Source organism: Rhinolophus sinicus, chromosome 13 (assembly GCF_057876585.1).
Source record: "Rhinolophus sinicus isolate RSI-liver-muscle chromosome 13, RSI-T2T, whole genome shotgun sequence".
Classification (NCBI taxonomy): Eukaryota; Metazoa; Chordata; class Mammalia; order Chiroptera; family Rhinolophidae; genus Rhinolophus; species Rhinolophus sinicus.
Genome location: NC_142513.1, coordinates 33,968,555 through 33,982,488, shown reverse-complemented (window position 1 = coordinate 33,982,488; position 13,934 = coordinate 33,968,555). Strand labels below are relative to the sequence as shown.

Below are 13,934 nucleotides of genomic sequence, written 5' to 3'. Positions count from 1 at the left end.
TTTCTTATCTTTAAATTAGAAATATTACTGATCTTTCATAGCATTCTGAATATTAGCTGAATGATATAACTGAAGTGCATGTAATAGATGCTACGTTAATCATGATGGATGATGATGTAGTGGTGGGAGGAAGAGGTGACCATAAAAGTTGTAGAGAATCTCTCAGAATCTCACATCCTGCAGCTCCACAGCCTCATTTATGCTGTAATTGTACTCCCAAAGGTGCCATTTACATTTCCTATGACAAGAGCAATACACCCTGGATTTTCACCCTATTCATCTGCTGGAGATGGTAGTGGTTATTATATTTTGGCAAAGCATAACTCTAACTTGTAAATAAGTTAGAAAACAATTGATGAGTGAATTCAGAGAAAACAATTGATGAGTGAATTCAGAGATCCCACAAGAGAAAAAAAAAATTTGTTCAAAGCTCCAAGAATAGACACACACCACCACCCCCAACTTGCAATTCAGGCCAATGTGGTGCTAATGGTGCCCGTTTAGAGAGCTCTCTGGCTGGAGGTCTACCAGCTTGTCAGCATCACAGACTTGGGTTTTCCCTTGTGAAATCTAAGATATGCCTGCAGCTTTTCTGTTAAATTCACCTAACTAAATAAGTTTTCTTTTAAAAGTAAGGGAAAAAATGTTGCTTACTAGCTACTGTTGAAGTTCTCTCGTGTGAACCTTGAACAGGCAGAATACGTATATCTTTACAGATAAATGTTTTCAGATATTTTGGGTAGATACTCAGAAGAGGGATTGCTGGGGCATATGGTAATTCTATTCTTAATTTTTTGAGGAAACTCCATATTGTTTTCCATAGTGGCTGCACCAGTCTGCATTCCCACCAACAATGTGGTTCCTTTTTCTCCACAGGCAATCTTCTTGGATTCCACAAAACACTAGGAAGTGGAACACCTGTGGGTACATTGACCATGAATTCCTTAAAAGACTTCAGTTCCATGATAGTGTCCTGTGGGATTCAGTCACTGGATGGATTTATTGGACCATATTTTAGATTTATGAAGAACCACCTAGATACAAGTTGGCCTTAGTCTAAACCAAATTTTAACTACTTTTTATAATCTAGTCTCCCTGTTACCCAACAACAGAAGGGCTCTGATCTCTGGCAGGAATCCGACAGCCTCAGGATGGTAGGCTAGGCACCACCAACAAGCTATGCACTAAGCTAAATTTGGCAGGTGCTCTATGGAACACAAGACAAAGTGGCTAATCAGTGATTTTACTTGTACCTTTTTAAGCTTGCCCAGAATTTCAAGTATAGAAAATTGCATTTGTTGTTCATGCTCTTAGGATTGCCAGGAGGATCCTGTTGGGTCTATTTAGAAAATCGTTTAGACAGGAGAAGATTGTAGAAGATTGAATATGTGAAAAACAAACCTTAAGACAGAAGTTGCCTCAGCTTCAAGTTTATTTCTAAGTGTAGTTGGTAATTTTATTTTTGCCTAATTATTAGTTTTACGCCATCAGTTTCTTCCAAATGATTCATTCGACATTGCTCTAAAGCAATAAGTGGAATAAACACAGAGAGGGAATTCACCATGTTGGCAAGAGCATAAATCTTCTCAGAAGTAGTAACCATGTTTATCCAAATAAGTCTCATTTTAATCATAGTGAAGGGTTAGATCTTTGCAATGATAAATATGTCTATTACTTAGACTTGTAGATACCCCATGTTCGTTGAAATGAATAAGCCTCTTTTGTGTTATAGCAACATGAAAAATAATGAAAACATTAATTTCTCTATCTCTGCATACATACATAGCTATCAGTCTACATAGTTCACATCAGGTGTGAACTTAACATTAAAATGTCACCTTATTACCTTCTAGTACTCAACATTTTAGGGAAATATACACCTTCCCAACGCAGATACATGCCTGCTGTTTGCCCACAGGACACATAACCATGACATGTAACTAAGACAAGTGTCTGCAAGAATGACTGACCTTAGTAACCACTGTGAGTGAGTAGTGATTACAGAATGTTTTCTTTCTTTTGGTTGGAAAGCAATGGATAAATGATGAAAGGAATCTCTTGGTTTTTTTAGTCTTAAAACAAAAAGAGTATAGTCTTGATCATGTCATTCTTATTTCATACTACATTCCTAATTCAAAACAACGTATTGGTTCTGTAACTATAACTATTCAGGATCCCCCATTGATTTTATGTGGTAAGAACTTTTACAGCTATTGTATTAACTAGGTGAGTGACAGGAGCTGAATCTACCAGGCATGCAGTCTATGTGGAGGTGGCAATGGCCCCACACGCCCTAGCACGTGTAGGCATTCCATACACACATCGTTAGTGAGTGACTCCATGTTGAGGTTTAGGGTAGAACTCTTTGAGTCCAGATGGTTGTTTGGACACATTTTGTCCCCACGGCCCCTCCTTCCCAGTAACCTCCAGATTTGAAGTAAAAAACTGGATTCATCAGCAGATCAGCTTTTTTAAAACTTGAACATTTTTACCTAAAAGGTTTTGAATTTACATGAAATACAAATTTTGCATTAAAGTTTTATACAAGATTTAAACATTTAAATTTTTACATAAAAATACAAGTATTTTCCTCTTGATTTATTTTCTCCTTCAAGAGCATTCGAGAACCACTTCCTATGCAGTGATTGGTTGGAACCAGTGATAGCCACCTTATGTGGTGGGGCCGGGGCACTCCGCTTTGACAACCCTATACCTGGCCTGCTTCACTCACAGGCACTGGAGACTGACCCATGTTACAGAGTTTGAACCCTAAGCAAACTCTATCTGCTAGAATACATTTTCATTGCACTGCTATTCATTCAAATGATATAGTTTCTGTCTTTTTTAAAGCTTTCAACTTGGAGTGTCCATCCTGTCTAATCCTAAGGATTAAAATTTGTTTATGATAGTTATAGTGTATAACTTTCATGTCTTGTAAGTAAAGCAGTACTGTAAATTGGTGAAAATTTAACATTTTAGTAATAACTAATTGAGACATTTGGACACAGTTGAGCTACTCTCTATTTACATTTCTTTCAAATCCTTCTGGATGCAATAAGTGGTAGGTACTGATGATTTACTTTTATGCTCTTGAGCTGTCATCACTGTACTGTACATGTTTGGACTACACTGCTGCAGTGTTGAAGGGGTAAAAAGAAACTTAATTTAGGATGAGGGCTGTATTAACACTTTGCTATTAGGAGGTACTTACAGTACTTGGAAATAGCTTTGTCTTTATTTGAAATAAAAATTTAATGTTATTTTAAATGTGCCTCCTGTAACATGAAAAAACCAACGAATCCCTGATTTTGTCCATTGATAGCTCTTGTGGATATTATGGTAAAATTTTGAACAGTTAGAACTTGCCAACTGTTCTCTCCATTTAAAATGTTTATGATAAGTATTTTTAGGACAAAAATGGAAGATCTTGGCAAAACAAGTTGTTAATAGGCAGTTAGTAATAAGCCCCAGTATTCCCTGATTAAAACATACTTCCATCCCAAATATCTATAAACTGCCAAAGCCACATGGTCAGCTAGGCAGACTTGGTCTTTAAGGTGATGACCTCTTAGGTATGACAACTTCCTGAATCTAGCAATTTATCATTTTGTTCAGTAGGCCATATTTGGGTCAAAAAAGAAATAAATACAAATGATAAGATTTTCACCATCAAAGATGACAGAAATGCATTTCTTCCTAACCTCAGTTAATCAGTATTAGAGCTAATCAGGGATTTATTACAGTGACTGGTAACGATTGACTAAGAAGGAAACCTTAATTATTTGCCTTTGAGATTTTAGCTATTAAAAAAACTCAGTTTACCTAGGATTAGAATTTAGGTTGTACCGCTTATGTGAGTGATGATAAGGACTTGAACTAGAGTTAGCTGTACTGGTTGGTGTACAGAAAACATGGCTTCTGTATATGTTTTAAGATAGAGCCAATGGGATTTAATGACGGATTGGTTAGAGGTATGAAGGCAATGGAGAAGGCAACAATGGCTTCTAATATTTTGACCTGAACAGTTGGAAAAATGAAATTGCTATTTACTGGGGTGAGGAAGAAGGCTTGAAGGGAAGTAGAGAGAGCTCAGTTTTGGATGTGTTAGTTTTGAGATGCCTGTTAGGCATCAAATGGAGATGCCCAGTCGGTAGTTGGATGTATGTGTCAGGGGAGAAGACTACTCTCCTAATGTATATTTGGGGATCTCGGCATAGAAATGCTTTTTAAAACTACAAGGCTTGATGAGATCACAAAGAGAGTGAACACAGACAGGAAAAAAGAGTCCTGTGCAACTCCTGTGTTTATATATAAGTTGGGAGATGAGGAAGAACCAGCAAAAGACACTGAGAAATGACCATAGAGGTTGATGGAGAACCAAGTGAATGTGGTTTCTTAGAAACCAAGGGGAAGAAAAAGCTATTTCAAGGAGAAGAAGGTGATCAACTTTATCAGATGCTATAGTCTGGTCCCATGCAATTGGGTCAGAGAATAGATCATTGGAGTGGTCAAGGTGAAAACCTGATTGTAGAGGGTTTAAGGAGATAATGGAAGGAAAGAATTTGAGGTTAATAAGTATTGACAAGTCTTTTAAAGAATTTTGCTGTAAAGAGAAGTAAAGAAATGGAGTAGTAACTGGAAGAGACGTAGGTCTGGAGAGTTATTATTCTTTCTTTTTCTCATGCAACCAGAGGCTTCACTGTACATTCAAAACACTTCACAAATATTTTTCTATAAAATGAGCTGAGGAAAAGTGGTCCAACTGTTGATTCCTGGAGTACCCCAACATTTAGTTGTTTGGAAGGTGAGGAAGAACCAGAAAAAGAAACAGAGGTGTCAGCACTGGGGCAAAATAAAAGGGAAGTTTCAGCAGCCTTTTCGTAGTAGTTCTGGGTGCAGCTGGAGTTCGAGGAAGGCATTCATGGACATTTGGGATGAGCTGGCTTAAAGAGCCACACAGGTTTCTTTGCTGAAGGATGCCTGAACCTTTCCATGCTCACATGCCTGTCTAGCTCTAAGCGGAACGGGCTGGGGTCGAGCAATTAGGTTGCAGCATTTCCCTGACATTTGACCATGCCCCTTTTTTTTTTCAGAGAGTATCTCCTGGGACCCAGCAGAAGTCAGCTTGGGAAATGCTGCAATCTAGGGCTCAATGCCTTAACAGTTCTTTGGCATTACAGGGGTCAGACCAGTAAGAAGTCAGGAGCAGATGGTTTTGACAAGGAGAACTTTCTTCAAAGAGTTTCTTGGTGGTTTTTATTTTTACCCTTCCAGAATTCCTCACTGACAGATCAACTGAAATTCTCAGGAAATAGTCTATTACACAAATAGTAGTTTCACTCTTTACGATAGTTTAAACATTAGCCTTTCATTTCTTTTCAAATACAAGATGCTATTTTCAAGCTATAGTAAAATCCATGTTATTTGGCAGCTTCCCAACCAGAAGACTGTAACTGACATTTTGGATTTTCACCCAGTGCAAATCATCAGGATGCTGAGACTCCCCTACCAGGTTCTCTAAGAAGAGGCCACTGGGCTGTCTTTCACCAAGGAAACAGTGAACCAGAGCCTCCCTACAGAACACAGGGTAAACCCCAAGCCTCAATGCAGAAATTGGGGGAGCAACTGCACCCCAGCCTGCAGTGCTCAGCTAAATCCTCTCTTAGCTCAGCACCTCCTGCCTCCAATAGCCCCTCAGGGAAGAAATAGCTGAGATATTAAGTTACTTATATAAGACCACACAGCTATGGAGAGGTAGAGCTAAGATTCAGGCCAGACAATTTGAATTCCAGAACCCAAGCTTTATATCATCTGGAGCGGCGTAAGCTGGAGATGTGTATTTGGGAGTCTCAGCATATAAATGCCTTTTTAAAACTATAAGACTGGATGAGATCACCAAGAGTGAACACAGACAGAAGAAAAGTGGCCTGAGTCCTGGGAAACCATGTATATAAGTTGGGGAAATGAGGAAGAACCTGCAAAGGAGACAGAAGTTATGGCCCTAGAGGTTGAGGAGAACTAGCTGAGTGTGGGGTCCTAGAAACCAAGGGAAAAGGTCTTTCAAGGAGAAGAGAGTGATGAATTTGATCAGGTGCTGTCGCTGGGTCCTGTGTGGACATTGTAGTACTTTATTCTTTTTTACCAATATGAAGACCTCTAGACCCCTGGTCTAGAACAGTAGGGGTCCTAAGGAGAAGGTGATACAAAGTCCTAGGACCAAATGAGATTTTAATTAGTTCTTAGAAGGGATATTTAAAAATTTATAACCTGAGTTCTGGGAAAATTTAGATGTGGGTTTTTTGGGAAAAAAAATATTTAAACAACATTTAGAGCATCTCTATAAAGCAAAACTATAGAGAATGTTAGAATCAGAAAGAATATAATTTGAGTCGTATTTTTCGTTTTTATGTACAAAGATGCTGAAGCCCAGAGAGCCAGTGACTTTCCAGTCCAGAGACTAGCTAATCCGTCAGCAGCAGATTTAAGGCTCAAAGCCAGTTCTGTGAATCCCAGAATCATCCTGAAATTTGTTGGTAAAATTTGTGGTAATAGCTTTTCTGAGCAAGCCTTAATTCACCCTGAAAAACTACTTAGTCACAAGCTTCCTGCAGTGAAAGGTGTGTGTCTTACAGAGCTAGATTTAGAATTCTTCATGGTTCCAGGCTTTGTGGGAGTAAAGAGAGCCCTAAATTTGGAGTCCTGAGGCTTTCATTCAAGTCTCAGTTTTTCCACTTCCTCTGTGACCGTAAGCCAACCACATAACCATTCTGAGCCTTGCTGCCTTTTCACCTGAAAAATATGTGTAGTATACATCTTTCTACCTGACATGGTATTTTGAAGGTCTTCATGCAAAAGCACTATGGAAAGTAAAGCATTATGCAAAAATAGGGACTTGGTGTTTTTATTAAGATTTCATAAGGAACTAGTTTCCGCATCCTACAAAAACATAATTGCCTTCAGAGCAAGATCCATGTGTGTTTCATTCTTCTTTCCCTCATCATAAGTGCAGAATAAATATTTGCTAAATAGTGAAGAGCTTTTATCACCTTTAGCAAAATGGAATACTCATGATAATTCTCCATGTGAGTGGTGGTATAATAGGTATTATGGGGATTGCCATGTTTATGTGGATGCCTTCACTGGGCTTTTAAGCTAAAAATAGGAGGGCAGTCTTGTCTGATGTTGCCTCTGAAGTGTGGTGTTGTCTGTATGGTAAAAGAAGTCACAGAAGTAGCCGTGAGACTGGAACAACATGCTGTTCTCATCAGACAGCATTTTAATCTTATTTTAAGGCTCCTTGGACATGATATTTATATGTGAGAACAATAGAGCTTTTCCCTTTATGTAGCCTTGTTTCAGTACTAATAATGAAATTTACCATAATGCTGTCTTTGTGTTTTGTCCAGATTTACCAAGGGATCTTTTTATGGCATCCTTGTTTTAAATGTGGAAAATGAGGTAGGGGTGACATACAGTAAAATGACTAACATATGGCATTAATTCCTCATTCTGTTGATATTTCTCATTTGTTAGGTTGAATTTAGGAATCACATCTTCATATTGCTCTGGCCTATTTATTACTTTCAGCTTAAAGCAATGATGGAATAGAAGTAAAATACTTGTTTTTTTCATTAACAATGTATGTATACAAAACTACATGAAATCAGCGTCAAAGAATGTTAAAACTTTGAGACGCTACTCTAGAGACCATCTAACACAGAGTCCTCATTTTACTGCTCTGAGACTTTTCCTGATTTGCCCAGTATCACTCAGGCTTAGGAAGTGAGCATCCAGATCTGTTGACCTGTAGTTAAATGGGGTTTTATTCTATAAAGTATTCACATTATTTTGGACTATATTAAGCAGGTTTGTGTGAAACTGGCAACTAGTTGAGTACATCTGCTTTCAGATTGAAGTCTGAAGACCAAACTATTTTTAGAGCAGTAAACTACATTCCAAGGTTTAATGCTGCACATAAAGAATGCTCAGAATATACTTATTCACAAGTTGTGTCTCCTTGAAAGACAGCTCTTGAAAGCCGTGGGCAGGGAACTTATGGGAAAAGGATGGGGTGGGTAGGAGGGGGTCTCCTGACTCAACTCATTAAGGAAAAAAAAAAAGCCCATAGTAGACACAAAGCAATAAAACCAACCAGACACACTTCCCCAGCCCTTCTCTCTGGAGTGGGTCATTTAAGGTCTATCATGTTTGTGCCAGTAAAAGAGAGAGGAGAGTGACTATTATCACATCAGGTAAGAATTCACTATGTAAGGACATAAGATGTGCTCAGCCAACAGTGCCACCTCACAGTACCAAATTTACATGCCTGAATAGCACAGTGAGAAATACAGTAGACAGGCCTTGCCAGTAGCAAACTGGATCTTTACTCTACAAAAATATGTGCGTATTAGACTAAGAAAATTCATGTGACACTGTCAGTAGATGGAAAAATGTAAGTTACCTAGGACTTAACAATTTGATAAAGAAGACAGAATTAACAGGAGAAGGGAAAATGGTAGGGAAAAGGAGTATCTGCCTCTTCAAATGTTCACAATAATGTGAAATTGAGCTGGAGGCACCCTTGTCTCTCTAGGCTGGTGTCCTGCTTTCCAGAAGGGAAAATGCCCATGCAAATGAGGTTGCCCTAGTGTTTCCCACATTCCTCCTCATGCTAGATTTGTCAGAATTCCATTAACGCAGCAAAACCCAACAGACACAAGGCACTCAGCCTCACTTGACCACTCTCCAGGTTGCTGATGTCTCCGATGTTCTCGTTCCGCAAGAGGATAATATGCGTGCGGTTGTTGTGTAAGAGAAACTACAGATAATGTCAGATCATACTATGTCAGTCTTGGGAAACGTGTAGGCTTTTTTCCCCCAGTTTTAAGATTCAATGCTTCAGTATTATTTTGAGTGCCTAATTTATACAAATCTCTTCAAAAGTTTACAATAAATTTATAAACCATAATCAGCAACTAAAAAATTAAGAAATATGAAATGCCTAATTTGCAGTTTGTTCTCTTTCATTTCCCATCCCTCATTAAAACATTTTTTTAAAAATCTTTTAACAAGTATTCTGAGTCCCTAACATATGCCAGGCTATCTTTTAGCAATGAACAGCTGAAACTCCCTGCCCTTGTGGAGCCTTTGTGCATATGGGGGTGACAAGCAATGAATAAGATAAAGAAACGAAATAGATGGATGGTTAAATAGCAGTAAGGATATATGAAATGCTGAGGCAGAGAGGGCAGCGGTAGTGAAATTCAGGTGAGTGGCTTGTGTTAACCTTCTGGAAAGGTGGCTTTTGAGTAAAGATCTGGCAGAAGTGAACAAATAAGCCAGGCGGACAATGGATGGAAGAGCTTTCTGTTTGAGAACAGCACACATGGTGGCCTTGAGGCAGGAGTGTGCTTCCTGGTTGAATAACAGAGTAAGTGGAGAGGGGGAGGACCTAGCAAAGGGGAGTGAAGGGATTTCAGCTCAGAGAACTAATGGCGACCAAAACATGTGGGGGCATTATTGGATTTTACTCCGTATCACTTTAGGATCACCATAAGATCACTATGGAATGAACTGTTTCCCCTACATTCATATCTGGAAGCCCTAAGCCCCAGTATGACTATGTTTGGAGATAAGGCCTTTGAAGAGGTGATTAAAATAGGATTATGTCCTTATAAGAAGAGGAAGAGACACCAGGAATGCACACACACAAAGAAAGGCCATCTGTAAGCGAAGGATAAAGGCCTCAGAAGAAACCAAACCTACTGATGCCCTGACCTTGGACTTCCAGCCTCCAGAACTGTGAGAAAATAAATTTGTGTCATTTAAATCGCCCAGCCTGAGGTATTTTATTATGGAAGCCCTAGCAGACTAATACATATGCTAACACCCAGTTATCTTTGACAAAGAGAACTTTCTGCTGAGTAGTCAAGTTGATCTTGAGCAAACTTTACAATATTAGCTGACAGCAATACTTATTTTGTGTCAATCCAAACAGCTGACTCATCCCATAGGTACTGTATTGACTTTAAACAGATAGCCCTGCAGATTAGTCATCCAAAGCAGAGCTGGTAAATCAATCCAGCCAGATACAGTTTCTTTTGCATTGACAGTTTAAAAGCTGTTCTTACAATTATTTTACTTCTCTTTTGTGTTGTCTTTTTTTTTTTTTTTTTTTTTAACATAGAATTGGCCTTTGGCTGAGATAAATGTAGAAGTAAGATGCCATACCTTCTCTTTCCATCTCTTTATTCTCCCAAAACATGCTCTCTTCTTAATCTCTTACCATCATTCTTCTAACAAAACTTCTTTCTTAGCATCACAAAAAATGATGGAGGGAAAGAAGAGATTGGCTGCTTTTGGAGGTTTATTATTCTGAACACTGTGTTTAAAGATAAACTGAGGCATATTCAAATTTTTTAAAGAGTTTATTTGAGGACGAGTCCATTGGACTTGGGTAGCACCAAACTGAAAGTGGCTAGGAGCACTCCACCAACAGGAGCCAGAGGACTTATATAAAGTGCAGAAGCAAAAAAAAAAAGAAGAAAAGAAAATCATGTGATTGGCTATAGCTTAAAGCCTAATTGGCTGTTTGTGATTGGTTCAGGCTGCCGCCACCTGAACCCAATTGGGATTAATCATAACCTCAATGAAAGAGGAACACCACATGTTACTTGTCTTCTGAACACAATAATAGGAAGAACACAACCCAACTTGTGGCAAACGCTTTTGTCAAAACCACCCTTCTAAAGAAGGTAGCTGCTATACTTGGGTGAGGGAATGAAAAGGTTGCCATATTTTTTTTTTTAAGAGAAGCTAGAAATCAAGATTCTTATGTACAACTTCCCCATTTTAAAATATATCTATTAATTTTTTTAACAGTTGGAAACACTGTGTGGCCCAAACCAAACAAACTTTCAGCTGTCCCTTCCTCAGGCCCAACACGTCATTTTGTGCCCCACTGCATTCCAGTTCTTTTGCCTTCCAGTGCCAAGGCCTCTGGAAAGTCTTTCTCAGCTCCTTGATCCACATCCATCTACTCCCTCTTGATTTCCTGTGGCATTTGTGGTTGGGTAGCTGTGGTATTGTGATTTACAATAAGAAATATACATTTGGTCTTCATGGTTCCTGACTTACAGCTCCCAAAACCCTTGGAATTTCCTGATAAGAGCAATGGAAGCATCATTTGTTATAATATTTGGTCTTTTGTCCTCAGTTCCTGAACCATAAGGTGAAATAGGTATCTACTTATTCAAAACAACCCCCTTTCAACCACATCTGAGATGATGTTAATGAAGTGACTTTTGGAAAGCCTCTAGGTAGCTTAAAGATGTGGACTGGTTGCCAGGGGAACCAACCATGTGATTAGAGAGATGGAACTTTCAGCCCCGCACCCCCGACCTCTCAGGAGGGAGAGCGGCTAGAGATTTGAGTTTAGCCACCAATGGCCAGTGATTTACTGAATTATGCCTGTGTAATGAAGCCTCTGAAAACATCCCTGAACTACAGTTTGCAGAGCTTCCACATTGGCGTGCATGTGGAGGTGCTGGGAGAGGGCTTGGAGGCCCTGTGCCCCTGCCCACACACCTTGCCCAATGCATCTCTTCCATCTGCCTATTTCTGAGTTATATCCTTTTATACTAAACTAGTAATCTGGTAAGTAAACTGTTTTCCTGAGTTCTGTGAGCTGTTCTAGCGAATTAGTCAAATCTGAGGAAGGGGTTGTGGGGACCTCCTATTTATAGTCAGTTGGTCAGAAGCACTGGTGACAACATGGACTTGTGATTGGCATCTGGGGGAAGTGTCAGTCTTGTGCGACTGAACCCTTACCTGTAGGATCAGATGCTAGCTCCAGGTAAATAGTGTCAGAATTGAGTTATTTGCTTGGTGGTATTGGAAAACGCAATTGGAGTATTCTACCCGTGGTCTTCCTCCATGGTTACAGAGGAACCATAAGTGCATGCTTACATGCTTTTGTTAATGGTTTTCTAATAATTTCATATGGCTACGCGTGTCTTCACAATAGTGTTACATGTTCATAGAAGGCAATTTGCCAGTATTCTAGCACTGGTTTTCTCCGTAGCACCCAAGCATGATTGTTTTTGAAACTTGGAAGATTAGTGATACAGCAAGCTGGCATATACAAAGCCTTTAGCAATTGATAAATACTCAGCAATTGTTCATCATTCTATTAGGAACAGCAAAACAGCAGCATAAAAAAATACTGGTCTGAAAATACCCATTTTCTTCAGTCCTACCTTTTAGCATGCAGTCAATTTTTCATTAAAATATCTCATTCCATTTTTGCAGACTATCAAACTTTTCAAATAGAATTTTCCAGTTCTGGGATACCCAATAATCTGCAGTAGAGATTGTGCTGCATTCTATGGATATGTGGTTTTTTTGAATAATAATTAACATTTATTGACATGTGCTTTCATTGATTGTATACAATATATCTTGTAGTCTTTATCAGCCTGATAATAAATGCTACTATTGTACCCATTTTAGAGATGGGGTCTGAGAAGTTAAGTAACTAGTAGAGGTTACACAGCTAGTAAGTGTAGAGGCCTGGATTGAACATTAGTGGTGAAAATAACACCAGTTGCTATAACAAGCAAACCCCAAAATTTATAGTTGCCTAAACACAAGTGTGTGTCTCACTGAACATTAAATCCAAATTGGGGTTTCTGATTAGCAGAAGGCTCTCCTCCAAAATGCAATTCAGGGTCCCAGTCTCCTTACATCACATAGGCCTTAAGATCATCAGAGAAAGAACATGGACAATGGTACATAAGAAGATTTTCTGCCAGACCTGGTAGTGGCACGTATGACTTTAGTCCATTGGTTCAATTTCAGTCATGTACCCACACCCAGCTGCAAAGGAGGCAGGGAAATGTAGTCCAGCAGTGTGTTCAGGAAGAAGAGTAAATGGCCCCAGCACCCACCGTGCTCTGATTCTGTAACCCATGCATATAGTCATTATGATAAACTGCCTCTGTAATTAATTTTAGAATTGGACATAATATGTTGTATGCTACATGTACTTTATTTAGCTACTGGTTGATGAAAAAACCTCTGTTCTATTTTGAAATGGTATTTCTTAAATGTGTCTATGTTGAAGTGCTTTTCTAATGTAACTTGTTCTATTTGTAAATGCATGCATTGCATTGACTATAGTCTGTTGCTTCAAGCTCTCTCTATTTTTTAAAAATAGAAAACCACGGGGATGTTAAATACAGCATGAGGAATATAGTCAATAATATTGTAATGACTAGGTATGGTGCCAGATGGGTATTAGATTTATCAGGGTTATCACTTCTTAAGGTATATAAATGTCTAATTACCATGTTACACATCTGAAACTAATATAAGATTACATGTCAATTATAACTGAAAAATAAATTAAGAAAAATAATCTAAAAAAGATGAAAAATAATAAAACCAGAAAACGAAACCTTCACAATTATGAAACCAATGAATAAAGTATTTTTAAAAGTTTTTTTGAACTGTGTCTATCTAGATTTTATTTTCCTGACCCCACCAAAGGAGGATAATAACTTGTTTAAGAGAATCTTTTCTTGACTCTGTGGCAGATCTCAAGCAACTCTCCTAAGAGTGGAAAGATGAATTAAAATATAACCACTAAATAAAGGCTTTGAGACTTTTAAAATTAAATCGAGTGCTCATAGTTTTCCTAGAAACCACAAAAGAGCACTCACTAAGGTGGTCTTAAAAGTTTTAAAGACACGAGTATGAATGATAGGAAGTCTCAGCTGCTAGTTAGACTGTGATTAGGACAAAAGCAATTAAATAGTGTCCGTATTATTTTTTGTTACTGTAACTTTCTCATTTTGAAATCTTCAGGATAAATATGTTATTGGACAATGTATTTGTTCTCACAAAAAGATATAGCCCGAAGAATACTGGCTTTG

General features: G+C 38.5%; 1 protein-coding gene across 9 annotated transcripts in view; it reads left to right on the top strand.

The window, feature by feature from the left end:
• Positions 1-13,934, top strand: part of TASP1 (taspase 1) — a 250,470-nt gene that overhangs the window by 231,039 nt on the left and 5,497 nt on the right. Inside the window, exon 15 of one of the 9 annotated variants that reach the window (XM_074318353.2) lies at positions 877-13,502. The exons of the other annotated variants lie outside the window; for them this stretch is intronic. Coding sequence (XP_074174454.1) covers positions 877-906 — 30 coding nt within the window. The 3' untranslated portion in view covers positions 907-13,502. Of the gene's footprint in view, positions 1-876; positions 13,503-13,934 lie in introns of those variants that run through there. 9 annotated transcript variants of the gene reach the window in all.